General features: G+C 40.7%; 1 protein-coding gene across 1 annotated transcript; it reads left to right on the plus strand.

The window, feature by feature from the left end:
- The first annotated feature begins 4,580 nt into the window (after positions 1 to 4,580).
- On the plus strand, positions 4,581 to 18,662 carry tut1 (terminal uridylyl transferase 1, U6 snRNA-specific). The gene is made up of 10 exons (XM_034193921.1): positions 4,581 to 4,745; positions 8,581 to 8,771; positions 8,853 to 9,059; positions 10,487 to 10,601; positions 10,689 to 10,816; positions 11,011 to 11,237; positions 11,335 to 11,444; positions 13,593 to 13,715; positions 13,859 to 13,951; positions 17,435 to 18,662. Exons 1-10 carry the CDS (start codon positions 4,670 to 4,672, stop codon positions 18,586 to 18,588), a joined length of 2,424 nt encoding a protein of 807 aa, XP_034049812.1. The 5' UTR covers positions 4,581 to 4,669; the 3' UTR covers positions 18,589 to 18,662.
- The last annotated feature ends 2,669 nt before the right edge of the window (positions 18,663 to 21,331 follow it).

Raw genomic sequence — 21,331 nt, forward strand, 5'->3', positions numbered from 1 at the left:
CAAATATTGTTCACAAACCAGTCTAAATCTGTAATAGTGAGCACTTCTCCTTTGCTGAGATAATCCATCCCACCTCACAGGTGTGCCATATCAAGATGCTGATTAGACACCATGATTAGTGCACAGGTGTGCCTTAGACTGTCCACAATAAAAGGCCACTCTGAAAGGTGCAGTTTTGTTTTATTGGGGGGGGATACCAGTCAGTATCTGGTGTGACCACCATTTGCCTCATGCAGTGCAACACATCTCCTTCACATAGAGTTGATCAGGTTGTCAATTGTGGCCTGTGGAATGTTGGTCCACTCCTCTTCAATGGCTGTGCGAAGTTGCTGGATATTGGCAGGAACTGGTACACATGTTCGTATACGTCGGTCCAGAGCATCCCAAACATGCTCAATTGGTGACATGTCCGATGAGTATGCAGCCATGCAAGAACTGGGACATTTTCACCTTCCAAGAATTGTGTACAGATCCTTGCAACATGGGGCCGTGTATTATCCTGCTGCAACATGAGGTGATGTTCTTGGATGTATGGCACAACAATGGGCCTCAGGATCTCATCACGGTATCTCTGTGCATTCAAAATGCCATCAATAAAATGCACCTGTGTTCTTCGTCCATAACAGACGCCTGCCCATACCATAACCCCACCGCCACCATGGGCCACTTGATCCACAACATTGACATCAGAAAACCGCTCACCCACACGACGCCACACACGCTGTCTGCCATCTGCCTTGGACAGTGTGAACTGGGATTCATTGGTGAAGAGAACACCTCCAACGTGCCAAACGCCAGCGAATGTGAGCATTTGTCCACTCAAGTCGGTTACGACGATGAACTGGAGTCAAGTCGAGACCCCGATGAGGACGACGAGCATGCAGATGAGCTTCCCTGAGATGGTTTCTGACAGTTTGTGCAGAAATTCTTTGGTTATGCAAACCGATTGTTTCAGCAGCTGTCCGAGTGGCTGGTCTCAGACGATCTTAGAGGTGAACATGCTGGATGTGGAGGTCCTGGGCTGGTGTGGTTACACGTGGTCTGGGGTTGTGAGGCTGGTTGGATGTACTGCCAAATTCTCTGAAACGCCTTTGGAGACGGCTTATGGTAGAGAAATGAACATTCAATACACGAGCAACAGCTCTGGTTGACATTCCTGCTGTCAGCATGCCAATTGCACGCTCCCTCAAATCTTGTGACATCTGTGGCATTGTGCTGTGTGATAAAACTGCACCTTTCAGAGTGGCCTTTTATTGTGGGCAGTCTAAGGCACACCTGTGCACTAATCATGGTGTCTAATCAGCATCTTGATATGGCACACCTGTGAGGTGGGATGGATTATCTCAGCAAAGGAGAAGTGCTCACTATCACAGATTTAGACTGGTTTGTGAACAATATTTGAGGGAAATGGTGATATTGTGTATGTGGAAAAAGTTTTAGATCTTTGAGTTCATCTCATACAAAATGGGAGCAAAAACAAAAGTGTTGCGTTTATATTTTTGTTGAGTATAGTTACTTTTTTAGACAAAGCAGAGGGGAAAATATATGGGCTCACTCAATTCTGAGGAATAAATTATAGAATCACCTTGTAAATTTTCATCCCCAAAACTAACACCTGCATCAAATCACATCTGCTCGTTAGTCTGCATCTAAAAAGGAGTGATCACACCTTTTAGAGCTGTTGCACCAAGTGGACTGACATGAATCATGGCTCCACCACGAGAGATGTCAATTGAAACAAAGGAGAGGATTATCAAACTCTTAAAAGAGGGTAAATCATGCAATGTTGCAAAAGATGTTGGTTGTTCACAGTCAGCTGTCTAAATGTAATGGAGGCCAGCAGGTGTCGCTGTGCAGATGTAGTTAGTAAATCTCACTCCCAACAGCTAAAAAGGATTCTCTGGTCACAAGGCCAGAGCCCTGGGTTTTAGCCTTCTGGTTAGAGTCCGACTCCCATGCTGGAGCTCGTGAGTTCGCGTCCACAGGGGAGCGAATGGGCGGAGTCATAACAACACAACGCAGAGTGCAGCCGCTACAATGGTGCTGTGTACCTGGATGGGAGCGAGTTTAGGGGGGTGAGTGTAACGGAGGCCAGCAGGTGTCGCTGTGCAGATGTAGTTAGTAAACCTCACTCCCAACAGCTCAAAAGGATTCTCTGGTCTCAAGGCCAGAGCCCTGGGTTTTAGCCGTCTGGTTAGAGAGTCCGACTCCCATGCTGGAGCTCGTGAATTTGCGTCCCGAGGGGAGCGAATGGGCGGAGTCAACACAACGCAGAATGCAGCCACTACATAAACTCTGGACCAAATACAAACAACATGGGAAGGTTGTTAAAGGCAAACATACTGGTAGACCAAGGAAGACATCAAAGCGTCAAGACAGAAAACTTAAAGCAATATGTCTCAAAAATCGAAAATGCACAACAAAACAAATGAGGAACGAATGGGAGGAAACTGGAGTCAACGTCTGTGACCGAACTGTAAGAAACCACCTAAAGGAAATTGGATTTACATACAGAAAAGCTAAACACCTAAACAGAAAAAAACAAGGTTACAATGGGCTAAGGAAAAGCAATAGTGGACTGTGGATGACTGGATGAAAGTCACATTCAGTGATGAATCTCGAATCTGCACTGGGCAAGGTGATGATGCTGGAACTTTTGTTTGGTGCCGTTCCAATGAGATTTATAAAGATGACTGCCTGAAGAGAACATGTAAATTTCCACAGTCATTGATGATATGGGGCTGCATGTCAGGTAAAGGCACTGGGGAGATGGCTGTCATTACATCATCAATAAATGCACAAGTTTCCGTTGATATTTTGGACACTTCTTATCCCATCAATTGAAAGGATGTTTGGGGATGATGAAATCATTTTTCAAGATGATAATGCATCTTGCCATAGAGCAAAAACTGAAACCATTCCTTGCAAAAAGACACATAGGGTCAATGTCATGGCCTAAAAATAGTCCCGATCTTAATCCAATTGAAAATCCTTGGTGGAAGTTGAAGAAAATGGTCCATGACAAGGCTCCAACCTGCAAAGCTGATCTGGCAACAGCAATCGGAGAAAGTTGGAGCCAGATTGATGAAGAGTACTGTTTGTCACTCATTAAGTCCATGCCTCAGAGGCTGCAAGCTGTTATAAAAGCCAGAGGTGGTGCAACAAAATACTAGTGATGTGTTGGAGCGTTCTTTTGTTTGTCATGATTCCATAATTTTTTCCTCAGAATTGAGTGATTCCATATTTTTTTTCCCTCTGCTTGGTCTAAAAAAGTAACCGTTACTGACTGCCACAATTTTTTTCCTGATTTCTTATAGTGTTTCTTAAAGCCAGAAAGTTGCCATTTGAAATGACTTTAGTTTTGTGTCATGTCTGTGATCTGCTTTTTTATACAAAATTAAACCACTGGATGAACATCCTCCGAGGCCGGTGATTCCATAATTTTTGCCAGGGGTTGTAAGCTCACTCTCATGGTAGACAAAGGCACAAACTGGAAATGACACAAAAAAAAATCTGCCCAGTGGGGGAAAAAGCCGCAAACTGGAAATGAGATGGTGAAGAGCTTGGCTCGGTCATGTCTGTGACATAGACATATTATCTAGACCTGGGTTTGATGCTGAGACATGCTACCCATCAGGGTCTTTGGAGAAGACACTTCCATCTATGAAATGAGTACTTGACTTTGGCTGAGGAAGTAACCTGGAATCCAGGGATAAGGGCTAGTACTGATGGGCATCAGGTTCTACAAAGAACTGATGCACTGATCATAAAAGTGGTCAGTGTTTTAACAAATTAGAAAAATGTTTATGCTTAATCTAGGTGGTTTTTGTGCTTTTCTTTCTCTGTTTTAATGCACATAATCTGAGAAAACTAAAAGGACAATTAGAAAAGAAACGTTTTCCTAGTTTTAATATATATATATATATAGTTACATTCTAGCACAAATTAATTGATGTTGAAATTGGCCACCCAAAAAATTATTACCCCTTTTGATGTAAGATAATGCTACATGTTGCAAGTTGGCAAAATAAGTGATTTGAAAGTTGTGGCTGCAATTTCTAAAAATGATCCTGCAGTTAAGGATTAAAATAATTGTCTTGTCAATTAATGGTTTTGCACCATAACTCCATCATAACATTCAGTTATAAATGGTGCAAACTATACCATTTTGGAACCTTTATGATCAGACAATGTGATAAACTTCAATACAATAAGAGCATTATTTTTTTTTTCTTAAACATCTGGCCCCTGTGTAATTGTTCATTGACCCCTACGTGACCGCAGTTGCCACCCCCGGGATGGCCTCCATACATTTTGTGTTGGCTGTAGTACACTGAGGCTTTTGCCATCTAAATGCTACTGATTAGGTCAAAATTGTCTCCTGGCTCATGGACTTAAGGGCCACGTTGGAAATCTGCCCTGTTAATGTCCGCATGTTATTACCGTTCTGTTTAATTACTGTGTAATAACTGCATACTGGAGCATTGCTTGTAAAATTACACGTCGGGCAGAAGAGAACCTTTGTGATGAGCCGAAAAAACCCGAATGGATTTCAGCGACGGACCGGAAATAAACCGGACCACTAAACCGAGGGAGATTTGAGAAGCTGCAGCGATAAGTCGGTCCAAAGTTGTTTATTTTTCTTCTTTAGATATTTGTTTACGGTGAGATGGAATTCGACAGGGACATAAAAACAACGCAGAGAGGCTTTAACTGTATTCTGTGTAACGTCAATTTACCAAACAGTAAGTAAGCTAACTACACTTAGCTTCATGTTTTTTTTCTTTAGGATGGACCAGTGTAAACAGGGCTGTTAAAAATCTACCAGGTCAACTCGTAGCTCAACAACTCGCAATACCTTGGTCAACTTGTAGTTCAACAACTCGCAACACCTTGATCAACTTGTACAGTCACTTGCCCAGTTCTGGATCATTGCCGGTTCCGAATCACTGCAGTGCCGCCGTTTATCGTAATCTGTGCGAATAAGATAATACTTGGTACCAATAGAAAGACTGGTGTTTTGGCTACAAACAACCACAAGCTCGACCGGATCCAGCCATCTTTGTGATCAGCAGAGGAATCAAAACATCCCGGTCTCCGTGGTGTGCGCGCGTTTTCTAACTCACTCATTTCTGCAAGTGTAAAAGTGACGATCTCTAAGACATATTAAAGGTGAGTTAACCATTCAGTGTCATTGGTTCTAGAGTGCGAAAATACTTACTTACTTGGGTAGAAAATCTCAGTGTGTTATGTCTTGCTGTTTAATTGCTGCACGCATTTATCTCCGACACGAAAATTTGCTGGTTGTGGTTCACTAAAGCAGCAGCCTCGTGTCAGTAGTTGTGAGCCATGTGTACTTTGGGGGTCATCTCAGCTTGACGAATGGGCATGAATGTGGGGGCTTTTACTTTGTAATTTGGGAGAAATCTCACCTCCACACACAGGGGCGTAGCACCAAATTCTGGGCCCTAGGTACTAGCCATATATTGAGCCCCCCCCCCCCCCCCCCCATTCTTTTTTATTAATGCAAACACCAAATTTCTAATGCGTAGTCAAACCAGGTCTAAATCATGTATACCTTAGATCACACCTGGGAGTCAGAACCCTTTTTAAAGTTGGGGGAGCAATATTTAGTTGGGGGGTCTGGGGGACCAAATTGCACAAAGGTGCAATTTGGTGCATTCCTGTGCATTTTAACAGACGGGAATGCACCAAATTGCACCTTTTTCTAGAAAATGGTGCACCAAATTGCACCTTTTTCTAGAAAATGGTGCAATTTGGTCCCCCGGACCCCCCAACTCAATATAGCTAGCTTTCAAGCTCACCTCTCTTTTCAAAGAATTTGGTTAGCAGTTGCTTTCCCTCATTTAGTTTTCTTTCGCTGTCCTTTTTTCTCTTCTTTTTTGAAATCCGGACTTTGATTTTTTTTTAGGAAAGACATATTTTATTTCAGCCTAAACATTAGGGCTGCAACTAATGATTATCTTACTAATCAGTCCATCGGTCGATTATTTTTTTCGATTAATCCTTTTGTTTTTTTACTTACATGTGAGTTTTGCCATTATTTCTTTAAGTGAGTTATTATTAAAAGGCCTTTATCACCCAATATCAACGTTTGACCTTGTAACAAAGTTATGTTATATTCTCATCAGAAACATACCTGGAGTAGTGTTTTATTTTATTTTGCACATACATGCATCACCGACACACCACAAAGAGATTTCCATCAGGTTTAGATGCCTACAGCAACTATCTCAACCACTGACAACATATTACAGCAAGAGTCCACAAAAGTATTTTAAAGGCCTGACGAAAGTGTAATATGTTATATTTAATAAGATATTTTCATGAAAAAGACACAAATGTGCAGTTTACTGCATTTTATTTTTTTCTTGTGTAAAAACAGCTTAGATGTGGTTTGACCAAAACAAATTGCCATTAAACTTAATAAAACAGGGATGAAGTGGAGGTTTAAGAGTCACTAGGTGTTCACAGGAAACAGTTATTTCTATATTTATTTATGTTCATTGTTAGTTGGTTTAAATTTTCTGTTTTGTTTTATCAAATTCTTTTTGTCCATTTCTCTAAAACTGTATTGTGGCATTATTAGTTATTATTACTATTATTGTTGTTTCTATTATTATTATTAATAATATATAAATACAAATAAATGAATAAAATATTACAATTTGTAATACATTTGACTCTTTTATGACAACAAATGCTAAGCCATGAATTATTATACAGAAAACAAATGTGCTGACAGCTGCAACACTTAATGCTAACTTCAACATTGAAAACGCCATAGACATGCTAACGCGTTAGCATCGGTCCCGTTTTTAAGTTATAAAATACATCTATCAACTGTTTCAGAAGACCATAACAGGTCAGATTAACATAAAAAGGTAAATGTTACTCACAGATGTATGCTCTTTGGGGTTTTAGTGGGGAAAAATTAAGATTAAGCGAAATAAAACACTGAATCAACAAAGCACCAGATCGAAGCAGTGATTCGCAGATCAAAGCACTGCTTCAAACTGCGAATTACTGCTTCAATCTGCAAATCACTGCTTTGATTGGTTCAAGGTTCAAACCAAAGCCACGCTGCAGAAACGGTTAATTTATATGGAAGAAACGAAACATTTGCGGTAAAACAAAGTTATTTAACAACTAATTGATGACTAAATTAGTTGACAACTATTTTAATAATCGATTAAATCGATTAGTTGTTTCAGCACTACTAAACACCTCCTCTTTCTGTGAGATCCTGTTTGGGGGGGTGTGTTTGTGTGTGTGTGTGGGGGGGGGGGGTGGTGTGGTGTCTCCTGTGCGCCTGGACTAAACCATTGTACAACTGTGCAGGGGTGGGAAGGGCCCTCAGAGATCTTTCAATATTATTGTTAGAGCAGAATTATGTTTTGCAACATTTATACATTCATTCTAATTATATTCTTTTACAACACGAATTGTATGGACATTAATAACATGCAACACAAAAATGTATTTAATGCCAGTTTTTTGTGGGGCCTCCCCATGCTCTGGGCCCTGGGTACATAGTACCCTTTACCCCCCCAGTCCAACGCCCCTGTTCACACATTTAAAACCCTCCTTTGCTGTCCATCTCTAACAATATAAGGTTCGAAATGATAGCAAGTTGGGGCATCTTGTGCTATCCTGCCCCACTTCATTGGGTTAAAAGCTTAGGAGGAGATGTCAAAATCCAAGAACGTTTATTACCATAGATTTTATCTTATCTTCATTTATTTATTATTTAAAACACTTCATTTTTTGCTCGTAAAAACGTACAACAGTGCCTTTCGACACTAAGTAAATTCTCATTTAATAAGTATAATTTAGATCATTTTGTGTTCAAAACACGTTCTCGGGCACAGTGTGTATCATTCTGCATTAGAAGGGCTCCAGCCAGATGCCAGGAACGACCCCAAAGTGACACAGAGTGTCGTGATCCAGAACTGGGCAAAGTGATCCATTTCCGGCAAATATTTGCACCACACATAATGTGGCTTCACACTTTAAGTAGAAGGGCTACTCCATCCTGACTTTTTCAGCTAAATAACATCCAAATACCCAATATAACAATACACAATGAAGGATATTCAGTTGCATTATGGCTCCGTATAGCGGGACTTTCAAAAAAGTGATCCAGAACTGGGCAAATGACTGTAGCTTAACAACTCGCAGCACTCTTGGTCAACTCATAGCTCATCTCGTAGCACTTTGGTCGACTTGTAGCAGAGCAACTTGTAGCACTTTGGTCGTGTAGGAGAACAACTCGTAGCACAGCAACTCGCAGTACCTTGGTCAACTTGTAGCTCAACAACTCCTAGCACCTTGGTCAACTCATCGCTCATCTTGTAGCACAACTCCTAGCACTTTGGTCAACTTGTAGCACAGCAACTCGTAGCACAGCAACTCATAGCACCTTGGTCAGCTTCTAGCACAACAACCCGTAGCACCTTGGTCAACACAACTCTTGTCCTAGGTGCTATGAGTTGGTTAGTGATACGAGTTGACCCGATACCATCTGAGGGATTTTCTTCATAATTTTGGTTCTTTCAGAGGCCAGCTTGGATCAGCATGTAAAAGGTCGCAAGCACCAGACGTTGAGCAATGTGCGAGCTACCCGGAAGACCCAGGAGGAACACAGCGTGTTTGTCAGTGGTGTCAGGCCTGACACCTCCCAGGCTGACCTGACCGAGTACTTCCAGCAGTTTGGGCCAGTCACAGACGTCATCATGGACAAAGACAAGGTTAGACACATGACAGAGTGAGACACTTGTCACTGAGCGGTTTACAGCCGACGTACCAAAGTGTTCTTTGTGTTCTTGCAGGGAGTGTATGCCATTGTGCAGTTCAGCGACACGGGCAGCGCTCAGGCAGTGTTGTCCTGCGTTGAGCATCAGATGAAGTACCTCAAACTCCGAGTCAAACCCAGAGAGAAGAAAGAGTTCAAGTTGATTCCCAAGAAGAATACTGGCAATCAGAACCTCCAGCAAGCCTTTGACCATCTGAAACTTCAGCTCTGTCAGATGGTGTCTGTAAGCCCAGTACTCTGTCACACGTCATAGATATGAGTGTAAGGAGCAGCATAGCCTCTAGGAGGCGCTAGTGCCATGTTTGCTTGAGGATTACATTGAGTTTGTTTTATGTTACAGTCCACTGTAGCTCAAATGATTGGTGCCCCCCCTCCCCAAAAAATCTATTTTAATAAGTAATACTTTTGTCAAGTTTAAATGCTAAACTATAACTTTCTTTTCATGACATTTTCAGTTTTACATTAATATTCAATCACTAAAAGCAACTTGTACAGTAACAGATATGACTTATCCAAGTGTCACTACAAAACACAAGAGGGTTTTTTGTTTGTTTTGTTGCATTATGTTGTCATTTGTTCTTTGTTTCTCATGCAGTCTGACTGTCATTTAAATGACCTTATGACTATAAAGTTGTATTAAAAGCTAATTTAACCATTAATAAAGTGATATTATATGTATTATTGGTGGGTAGAATACCGACTGAACCCTATTGAGATTTATGTATATTGGTCTCTTCATAAATGCCTTAGACATAGTTTATAGCAGGAACCTTGCATTAAGCATTTAAGTGCTTAATGCAACTTAAGTTTCAGCCAGTCACAAACAATGAAAAAAAATTCCTACTTTCCCTTGGTTGAGTTTGCTTTCATGTAGCAATATTTCTAAGTGGACCAAAACTTTGTTTGCAGAGTCATGTCTGTCAGAAGCAACGACACACTCTCAAACAAGATCAGTCAGAGATTTCTGATGTCCACCAATATGGAAGTATTTTGAAGAAATCCTACAAAGTCTGTATAAAGTGAAACTTGATTCAGAATCCGGATCCAGATCACCTCCAAACTTTAGTGGAGTCTTTCATACCCTAATATCTATCTGTGGTGTAAATTTGGTGAGAATCCGTGAAGTAGTTTTGACGTAATCCTTCAAAGACTATATAAAGTGAAACTTGATTCAGAATCCGGATCCACATCACCTCCAAACTTTAGTGGAGTCTTCCATGGCCTAATATGTATCTGTGTTGAAAATTTTATCAAAATCCGTGCAGCAATTTTGACATAATCCTGCTATAACAGTAATCCTTGAAAGTTTATATAAAGTGAAAGTTAATCCGGATCACCTACAAAATTTAATGTGTTCTTCCATGGCCTAATATGTATCTGTGTTGAAAAGTTCGTCAAAATCCGTGCAGTAATTTTGACATAATGCTGCTAACACTCAGACAAATAAATAAATGCCGATGATTTTATTCCGTCCTCGGCGGACGTAATTAGGTTTTAGAATGTTTGGTTAATCTTTCGCTAATGTTTGGATTTACATGTACAACATTATTGTCACACTGTTGTATTTTTATACCGTGGTTAGTAGAACAGCTGTTCCAAACGTAAATGTGTCCTTGTCATGAACTGACTGTGGTGTTCTCTGTGCTGCAGGTAAATGCTCAGATTCAACATGTGGTGGAGCAGTTTCAGCTGGGAGATCACGAGAAGAAGGGTCGAAGTTTAGTGGTTCAACTTCTGCAAGAGGTGTTCATAGAGTTTTTCCCAGGTGACCTTCTCTTCTTTTATTTCGTGGTAACTTTCTGTGCCAACAAAAATATTTGTGTCTTAGATTAAATGTATGTTTGGGTTGCAGACAGCCAGGTTCTGCCTTTTGGTTCATCAGTCAACACTTTCGGCGTCCGCTCCTGCGACTTGGACCTTTTTCTGGACTTAGAAAACACAAAGGTCTTCCAAGCTCATGCAAAGTCAGCTGGAGAACAGGTCCTGTATCATTTTATTATTATTTTTTCTCACTCGGAATTGTATATTTTGAGCAAATGTTGAGACTTTTAATAAAAAATAAAAACATGAAAATGACTGCTTCAGTTTCCAGTCTAATATGACATATTCTCAGCATATATGACCGCTTGCACGCTCTCTCCAGAGAGAACATCATGTTCTCCTGCACTCTGCAGATGGGTGAAGGCACCTCAGACGATGGTCGCTCTGAGGATTCCATCCTGTCTGACATCGACCTGTCCATGGCTTCTCCAGCTGAGGTTCTGGACCTCGTGGCCGCGATCCTGAGACGATGCGTCCCCAGTGTGCACAAAGTCCACATTGTGAGCAGCGCTCGCCTCCCAGTGGTAAAATTCCATCACCGTGAGCTCAACCTGCAGGGGGACATCACCATTAACAACAGGTCAGGTGACAGGTCTGCGATGCGTTTGTGTAATACCACACAGAGCTGAAGCATGTCAGTTTTTTATTACACCTCTTCTCTTTGTGTTTCTGACTAGACTGGCAGTAAGAAACACCCGTTTTCTCCAGCTGTGTTCAGGAATGGAGTCCAGGCTGCGGCCTCTGGTCTACACCATCCGCTATTGGGCCAAGCAGAAGCAGCTAGCTGGTAAGAAACATGAAACGTACGTCAGACATACAACCCAAAATCAGAAAAAGTTGGGATGAGATGGAAAATGCAAATAAAATAAAAATACAGTGATCATAAATTTACTTTCACTTCTGTTTAATTGCAGACAGTGTGAGCCAAAGATACTATTTGTTTTGTTTGGTCAACTTAATTTAATTTGATAACATACATCCGTTCCTGCATTTTAAGCCTTAAACACATTCCAAAAAAAGTTGGGGCCCTAAAGCATTTACCACTTTGAAATGTTGGCATTCCATCTCACAACATTTAAGGCATTTTGGCATTGAGGATACCAGCAATGAAGCGAGTCAGGTGGTATTTTCACCAGTCTTTCTGCAAACATGTCTTAAGGTGCAGGAGTCATCATTGGTGCATTTTTCATTTCAAAATTCTCCACACATTGTTTACTGGAAACACATCAACACTGCAGGCAGGTCAGTCTAGTATCCGTACCTACTGCTTCTGCAGCTTTACCTTTGTTATGTGTTTCAATCAATCAATCAACAACTTTATTAATCCCACAAGGGGCAATTTCATTTGAGCATTCCGTTTAAAAAAAAAAAAAAAATAACAATATATAACAACAATAAAAATAATAATAATAATAATAACAAATAAAACAGACTTAAGAAGTTAAAATGAATAGCATGAATAAATAAATAAAAACATGGCAGACCTACGGAGCATTTAAAGGTCAAATTGCCGAAGGTATAAACAACTTTTAAAACCGGTTGGTTCTACACACCAGGGACGCATAACGGCGTCCTAAAGGAAGCAGAGAAAACTCTCCTAAAAGAACATGACCTGACATGGACAAGATGATTTCAGCCTTCCGGAGGATCTGTTGATTACAAAAAGAGTGTAAGTCTCTTTGTTTCACTCCGATAATCTGTCTTTCACTGAGAGGCTGTGAAACCAGCAGATAAATGAAAAACACAAAAGACTCTCAATAAAAGACTGATAAAACAACAAAGGATTGCAGGCCTGACAGAAAAAGAGTTCAGTTTACGGAGAAGATAAATTCTCTGCTGTCCTCGCTTCACAATGGCGTCTGTGTTCACATCAAACTTCAGCTTGTCATCAAAAATAGTCCCCAAATATTTATATGATGTGACAAGTTCCACTTTTTCATTGTGTATAATACACTCCTTGGCCACATCGCTGTTATGTCTGAAGTCAATGATCATTTCTTTAGTTTTGGACACATTTTAATCCAAAAAGTTGTTATCACACCAACAAATGAAATCTGATAAAGCAGCTCCATGGTCTGATTCTGAACCATGGAGAAGAGACAACAGTACAGTGTCATCAGAAAATTTAACCAAATAACTGTTGTCTTGAGAACTCCTACAGCTGTCTGTATACATGATAAAAAGGAGGGGTGAGAGAACACACCCTTGTGGTGAGCCTGTGGACAACACAACAGAGTCAGAGAAGCAGCCATTTACAAAGACCCTCTGCTCACGGTCAGATGAAAAATCCATAAAACAAGCTACGTTGTGGTTATGGCTCATCTTGATGTAAAATGCATAGATGTCTCTAGAAAAGATGTCATCTTGGAGGCAGCATATGTTGCTCTAAAATCTCAATCTGCTTTTCTGCACTAATTCTGCCATCACAGAAGTGCTAAATGACCTTTGCCAAGGGCACTGACACAACCCCCAGACCATGACAGACCCCAGCTTTTGGATTTGTTTCTGGTAATCATCTGAATGATCCTTCATGTACCACGGATAAAACAAAATATTCTCTAGATTGTTTAAAAAAAAAATCTTTTTGACTTTGTTCGGTTTACATTGAAATTTCATCCTTTTGTCAGCAGGTGACAGTATAACACCACTTCTGATCACGTTGACTTGTTTTTCAACATAGTTGCAATGAAATTTGAAGTTTTTCTGGTCTAGTTCAAAAGTAAATTCATAAATAAAGCTGAACAGCTTCAGTACAATTGCAAACCTGACATAAGAGTTCAAATGAAAATATAGAAAAAGTTTAGAAACCTCGATGCCTGGCCAAAGTAGCTCCTTCACACAGTGGGAGAGTCTTGATCGTAATTATCTCTTGACTGTCATTTAAAAAAATAATCTTGTTGACAACTTTTGATCACATTTGCTTCGTGATGTGTAGGAAATGTCAACGGTGGCGGTACACTGCTCAACAACTACGCTCTGACACTCCTGATCATCTTTTTCCTGCAAAACCGCGAGCCTCCTGTCCTGCTCTCCGTAGAGCAGCTCAAAGACCTGGCCTGTAAGTGCCGCATTGTTTCTGCGCTTTGTCTTCTGCTTCTTTTCACTCATCAGCAGCACAGCATCTTCAGATCGCTCATGACTAAGGCAGGACAGATGTTTTAGCTCATTTCAGACTCTTGTCATGTGTTATATTTCTTAAAGGTGAGGAGGAAGAGTGTGTGATTGAGGGCTGGAACTGCACCTTTCCCAGTCAGCCCATCGCTGTGCCACCCGGCAAGAATACAGAAGACCTCTGTAAGTTACTGACTCGTTGCTCTGAGAGACGAATGTGCATTGGGTTGATCCACCGAAAATTAACAGAGCATTCTGAAAATGGATTATGGATGTGCTTTTTTTCACATTTAGACATTCAGCAAGTGAAAAAGGCCCATTTTTTATTTGTTCAAACTCCTCAAATATAAGTGCTTAACACCAAACATGAACTCTTTTAAACTACTTTAAATGAGATATTATCTTATTCGTCCCTTACTTGAACAAACAAAATTTGAGTGGAATATATAGGAATGTCCGTCCATCTGTCCAACAGTACTGGAAGTGCAACGCCTCCTAAACCATTTCTTGGATCTTGGCGAAACTTCACACAATGTTAGTGCACCTCCAGTGTCTTCAGAGTGAGATAATTGGAATTTTGTGTTTAATTCTTGATACATGATACAAGCAAACAACCAGTATTGAAGAGCATGTGGGGTCATTTTGAGCTGGTTTCGAATGTCTGCATGTATGACAAAACGTCTTAACTTACATTTAAATAAAATAACGAAAAACATAGAGATTTAAACAATTTTTAAATGGTTCTACATAAAGGAAAAACTGGTTTGAGTATGTTTAAGCTCATTTTAAACGTGATTTAAGAGAGTCAAAACTTGATTTTTGGACTAATTTTAAACAGTTGTTGAAATATGCGTAAAGAGTGTATTTTGGCAGGAACTGTGAAGTGTCTTTAGGCTCTGACACCAAGTGATTGACATTTATTTAGCTTTGTATTTCAGATTTTCTGTGACAGTTGATATTCCTACAGATTTAGTATTTGTATGTAATCAGTTACATGGTTTTACATAATTTACATGAACTTTAAATACAGCTAATTTAACCTTTTTCAAATGAGACTAGCAGTGTACCTAGGCGATGCCTGATGCGGTGAGATTTTGCACCAGATAGTCCAGGTTTGTAGATTTGACCCTGGGTTCAGTGATATAATGGTTTGAGAAGAACTATACAAAAATACTGAATTGACATAGTTATGCAGATGATGGTCAATACTTTTGCATGACACGAATGCGCCACATTCATTTGCTTGAGTTAATGCACATAATGAAAGCATCTCACATCTTCTGGATGATATATATATATATATATATATATATATATATATATATATATATATATATATATATATATATATATATATATATATATATATATATATATATATATGGCTTCGATCACAGCAAAATCAGAGAGCTGACATCTACCGTTAGGTATGCTTTTGTATTTTGGGTCAAGGATAAACACTGAAAACAGAAAGTTGATAGGACAAATATTTTTTGAGAAGTTAGCGATTTTATCTAACCAGTAAACAAAGGTCATTGTGCTGCAATACACCAAGGGAGTTTTGGGTTTTAAATGTTGTTATTGTGGTTCATGTTTAACAGCTGTTAGTGTTTATTGATTTGTTGTGTTTTGTAGTTCAATTTGTTTAGTCAGTTTAGTTAAGTGTTATGTTGCTGTTACTTAGTGTCGTGTTGGTACCATAAGTGAAAGTGAAGTGCCTTTACTGTCTTCTGCCACCATCTCTGTTTGTCAAATTAAAAGGACCTGCTTACAGCAGAATGCAGTAAAGACAAAATGCTCGCTGTTTGTGCGTGCAGTTTTGATCATGCACGAACTGTGGAGAGCTGACATTTTCCATTTGGTATGTTTATGTATATTGGGTTAAGGATGAACACCGCCAAATTGAAACATTGATAGGACAAATATGTTTAGAGAAGCTACATACATTAGCTAACAACGCTGAACAATGGACATTGATATTTACATTTTGGACTCACACGCCATTCCAGCAGGGGGTGGTAAATCATCTATAGCCCCTTTCACACCGGGCCTGCGTAGAGTTGCATTGTGCTGTGTATCTATTATGCAGGAATGGCTGCGTATGTTGCGCGCAGGGCAGGAAGCTTTGGCTCACCTCTTTTTCTGTGGTTTTAAAGCTTCACTGCTAAAGTTCAGCAGGATGAATAAAATCTGGCAGTGCAGGTATGTACTGATTAAAAAAAAAAAAAAACTAAAAGGATTTTTCTCCAGAGTGGCATAGGATAGTGTACAATTGCAGAGGCAATGGTGTACAGTAGTGCAGTGTTGCATAGACGTGCATCCAGTAGCGGTGTGTTGCATAAACTTGCGCAGAGCACTGCGTTCAGTGCTCTGTCGAATGTCAGTGAAAAAATTTTACATGCTTAATTTTTTGCATCCATTTTGCAGCCTCTTTTGCTTCTCTCAGTGTATTGCCACGTCAGGCTGCATAAGCTCGGCGTAGTTGGTACGCTGCATTACGCAACTGTACGGTGGTCCGGTGTGAAAGGAGCTTATGTATTAAAAGCGTGAGTGTGTGCGTGCTTTTGCTTAGTATGTTCAATAAAAGTACATAATATAATTGTAAATGTGTTAAAAATACATGGATGACAAAAAAAGTGAAAACACTTGTTTCCATTGTGTGTTTAAAAATCAAATGACAAAACAGAAGTAAAAAAAAAACAAAACAATTATAGTGTGTATGTGATAACAGGAACCTAAACAATTTATAAATACGTTAAGACAGTAAATGAACATTATGCAATTATGCAATTAACAGGAAATAAAAGGGTTGAGTTCTTCTAAAACTGTTGAGCATTCTGGACTCACATGTCATTCCAACTCATTGTAGAAACGTTGCACAATTTATTGCCACCCTTGAAAAAAATGTCAGCTACCTATTTTATCAACACTACCCAGTTTAGAGCCCATGGATCCCCATATATATGGGTAAAGTTCAGTTGATTTATAACCTAAGTTTCTTGTCCAGTGGTTCTAGGTAGCAGAACTGTAAACCTAATAAATGCTCAGGAAAGATTCGGAACACATGTAACCACATGTAACCTGATGGGTGGAGCAGCCTTTCTAAAATAGTGTCAGTGAACGACCCCTAGTGGTCCATTAGTATATTGTAGAATTTCATATTTTTAAATGAATATCATTTTAACTGTAAAGTGATTCTCAAACAGTTCAAAAAATGACTGCAAGGTTGAATAAATAGGCACATATATGTTTTATTTGACATTGTTTGCTCAAGTCATACCTAAATTGTTATTGTTTTTGGATGTTTGGAGAGTTAGGTGGTCCACAAGATTTATTTATTTATTTTTTTAATGGTTAAGTGGACCTTTGTCTGGAAAAGTTTGAGAGACACTGGGATACAGTGGTGTACATTACAGCCTGGAAATGCCCACCACCAGGGGGCAGTCATGTAATGTCAAAGTACAGACCATTATCTACGCAAGTATATGAATGTTTGTATTAAATTAATCTTAACGCGTGTACATGGTAGAGGTGTTGTACGTGTTCCGTAGGAGAAAGTGAATGTTTTGATGCTGTTTTTTTTGTTGAACATTAACTGATGATGTCAAAGTCTTTCATGGACGTGGATACATACGACTTTTTAATCTTTGGTTTTTCTGTGTTTAGGCTCCCTGCTCACTGCTTTCTTCTCGTTCTACGCTAATTTTGATTTCGCGAGCAGTGTCATATCAGTGAGGGAGGGGCGTGTGCTGCCAATCACAGACTTCCTCAGCCAGACTAAAGACAAGGAGGCCATGCAAGAACAAACACCCCTGACACCCTGCAGCCACAGTCCCAAACTTGGCCCCCTAAATCTCCTGGACCCCTTTGAGCTCTCCCACAATGTGGCTGGAAACCTGACAGTACGATCGCGGAACAGCTTCCAGAAGGAGTGCCAAGAAGCTGAGAAGTATTGCCGCAGCCTCCAGTATCAGCGCAAATCTACCAAGGGGAAGTCCTGGGGACTGGTCCGTCTGTTCACCCCACACGGGGAAGCGCCACAGTCCAGGGTGGAGCAGGGAGCTTTGACCATCAGCATTCCCTTCAAACCCGCATTGTTCCCAGAGGGGATGCGTGAGGAGCTCCACGTGGCTGGAGAAGGTTTCCGGTTGCTGTGGTTTCGTAGAGTTTGCGCGTCTGTGGAGAAGGTGTTCCAAGACATTCTCAGGTGTCTCCTCGTGTCACGCAGAGAGGCTCAACCTGTGTCAGGGGAGAATGTGATTGATTCAGAGGCAATGGACACGACCCCGGCCGCGCTCAACACGTCAACAAGTGACGACATGGATCCTCCCATAGAGTCCAGCCCGCTGAGTACACCTGTGGCCGGCGCCAAGAGGCCACTTTCTTCTGGTAGCGACGTTTCTATGTCGCCTGAAGGCAAAAAGCCGAGGCTGTCGAGGAGAAGCAAGTCCGACTGGCCTCACTGGGACTGGCTGCAGAAGCACTCTGTGTGGGCGGGGAGGAGAAAAATCAGAACAAAGCTGATGAAAGAATCAGACTCGGCAGCAGAGGGCGGCAGCTTGGACCTGGAGTCACGAGTCACGGATCACATCATGGAAAAAGAACCGGAGCTTACGAATCCTTTGGAGTTCAGGGTTCAGCCACAGCTTGTGGGTGAGACAGAAAGCACGAGGGTCGAGCTCAAGTTTGAGCCAAACGGCGGCAAGACGGGAGCCGTTCAGGACCTCTTTCATTTTCTGGAAGCTTTTCTGCCCAAGATGGTGGAGACGGTGCTGGAGAAGGACGTGGAAAGTGGGAAAAGTTCGCCGTCTTTATTTTAGTTTTTCTTGTTTTGAATCAAAAGTCTGCTTTATGGAAAAAAAAAAAGAAATGTTTGGAATGTACATGGGAAAGGTACAACTGATGCCCCGACTAGTGCCACATTATACAGTTGGGTCCATAAGTATTCGGACAATTATGGAAGTTTTTTTTTTTTTTTTTTTGGTGAAGTGATCAAATTGTGCTTATATTGTGGACTTTCAGCTTTAATTCAAGGGGTTTAACAAGACCACAGCATTAATGGTTTAGGAATTTTTATACAGTTTATATTCAGAGGCCATAAGTAATTGGACAAACGTGCATAATTCAAAGTATAAGGATTAAATCATCACTTTACATCCAGCTTTGTTTTGTTTTTGAAATCCAGGTGTGGTACTGTGTGGTAAATCTGTCTGAAGGAGTTACAGGCTTCTGTGGTTGTGTTTGGAGAAACTGTGCACAGTGCAGGTTTTGTTTGTTGCATCAACAGTTTATACGGCTTCACGGCGGAGTGGCGCCAGAGAAAGACTTTCTACAATGTGACATTTCCACTGCTGTTTGCTAGAAGGCACATGGGAGACTTGAGCTTACGTTTGATTAATTTTCTTGCATAAACTCTCTGCTTGTCTGTGAAGCTGTGACTGGTGAAGCCTTTCAGAATGCTTTTTTTTTTTTTTTTTTTTCGAACACTTATATCTTACCTGTTGATGTTGGACCTTTTGATTCTGTCTTCAAATATGAAGATTTGTTCAAAAAAAGTTACCTTGTTTTTATGTACATTACTTCGTAAGACATTTAGACACAAGTTTGATTTAAACACCACAATTAAAGAAGCTTCAGTCGCGGGAGGAATGTTGTCTGCGCTGTCAGATCCGGGTCGCTCTCGTTCCGCTAAGGTCTTTGGTCACACGACTGAGACGGATGAGGGTAATTACTGGAGCAGGCAGATTGCTTTATTCCAGCAGGATGAGCTGCAGCTGAGGGAGGCATGGAGCTGCTGATGAACTTCATTTATCTCACTCTTAAAGGGAAATCCAGATCCCAGCACGTGGCTGAACAGGACGGACACGTAGTGTAATGTGACATAATCTGACAGTGCATCACCACACACACACACACACACATACCCTCCCGCCCTCAAAAAAAGTTATCATCTCAGAGTTAGACCTTCATTCTCCTGCAAGCGTGTCACCATCACCAAATGCCTTTGTTCAAGGACCTCATGACTCCATGAGCTCTTCCAGGCATCTCTAAATGTCCATAGAACATTCTCCTAGAAAGACTTTTTGACATATCAATGGCAGTTTTTGTAATATTAGTCTTGCCTTGTGCCTTTCTTTCAGTATTCATGTCCTCAAGCCTTCCTCACAGTTGGAGCCATGCTTGTGGTGCAAGGTCCAGTCTGGATCCACTACTCCAGTGTTCTATATCAGCCTGGACCGCTTTAGATGTTTTGCATTGTGTTTTTCAGCAATCCGAACCTTCAGACTTTAGTCATTGAAGTTCTTCACGTGAAGTCCTGGAAGCATCTCAAAGGTTATATGAACCATCTTGATAGCATTTCAAAGTGCTGGAACTAAGATTAAAAAAAAAAAAAAAGTTGCATACAGTGTAGAGTTGATGTCCTTTGAGGAGAAATCCATGGTTACTCATTATAGGTTTAAGGTAAAACCAATAGTTGTCATCTTTTCCATCTTGTTCTGTAACATGATGCTGTATTGCGTCAGCACTTCTTTAAAACCTGATGCCTCGCTGCTCCCGTTAATAGAACGCAGAGTCCGCGTGAGTAACACTGACGTCACGTCACTTTGATCCGTATTGTGAATTTTAAGACCTGCTTGGAGTGAAATTGCCTTAACATTTCTCAGTCCGTCAGCACCTGTCTCACTAGCCGTCTGTCACACCTCAGGCTGCCATTGCCAGCTTGCTCATAAAAGCATCACAGTTGCAGGATTTTGCTGTAATTGGTCAGCTATGGTTCCCCGAAATGACAGGTGGGCAACAAGATGCTGCTGTTGGCAGAGCAGCTTTTGTCTTCTGGGGCAACTTGAGCTGATGTAAGGCCTTTGTATCATGGTAATACTACCAGTGTTGCATTAGCAGTGTCTAAATGAACCCAAAAATGCAGACAGTAACCAAAACGGGATTCACAGCGCTTCATTTTTTTTTTCCACATTTTGTTATGTTACAGCCTTATTCCAAAAAGAGTTAATTTTTTTCCCTTCATACTTCTACTCACCCCATAATGACAACATGATTTATTTATTTATTTTTTTTTTGGTTGAAATTTTTGCAAATTAATTAAGACTAAAAAATCACATGTACATAAGTATTCAGACCTTTTGCTCAGTAGTTTGTTGATGCACCTTTGGCAGCAAGTACAGCTTCAAGCCTTCTTGAATATGATGTCACAAGCTTGGTGCATCTATCTTTGGGCAGTTTTGTTCATTCCCCTTTGCAGCACCTCTCAAGCTCCATTAAGTTGGAATGGGGAGCGTCAGTGCTCAGCCATTTTCAGATCTCGGCAGAGATGTTCAATCGATTCAGGTGTGGGCTCTGGCTGGGCCACTTGAAGACATTCACAGAGTTGTCCTGAAGCCACTCCGTTGATATCTTGGACGTGTGCTTAGGATCATTGTCCTGCTGAAAGTAGAACTGTCTCTCCAGTCTGAGGTCAAGAGCGCTCTAGAGCAGGTTTTCATCCATGATGTTTCTGTACATTTCTGCATTCATCTTTCCCTCAATCCTGACTAGTCTCACAGTTCC

This window comes from Thalassophryne amazonica, chromosome 18 (assembly GCF_902500255.1).
Source record: "Thalassophryne amazonica chromosome 18, fThaAma1.1, whole genome shotgun sequence".
Lineage (NCBI taxonomy): Eukaryota > Metazoa > Chordata > Actinopteri > Batrachoidiformes > Batrachoididae > Thalassophryne > Thalassophryne amazonica.

Excerpts from the sequence above, each read along its gene's own strand:
- tut1 (XM_034193921.1), top strand. The coding sequence starts at position 4,670 with ATGGAATTCGACAGGGACATAAAAACAACGCAGAGAGGCTTTAACTGT. Across the intron at positions 10,602-10,688 it reads GTTCATAGAGTTTTTCCCAG|ACAGCCAGGTTCTGCCTTTT; the intron begins GTGACCTTCTCT and ends TTTGGGTTGCAG. Across the intron at positions 11,238-11,334 it reads GACATCACCATTAACAACAG|ACTGGCAGTAAGAAACACCC; the intron begins GTCAGGTGACAG and ends GTTTCTGACTAG.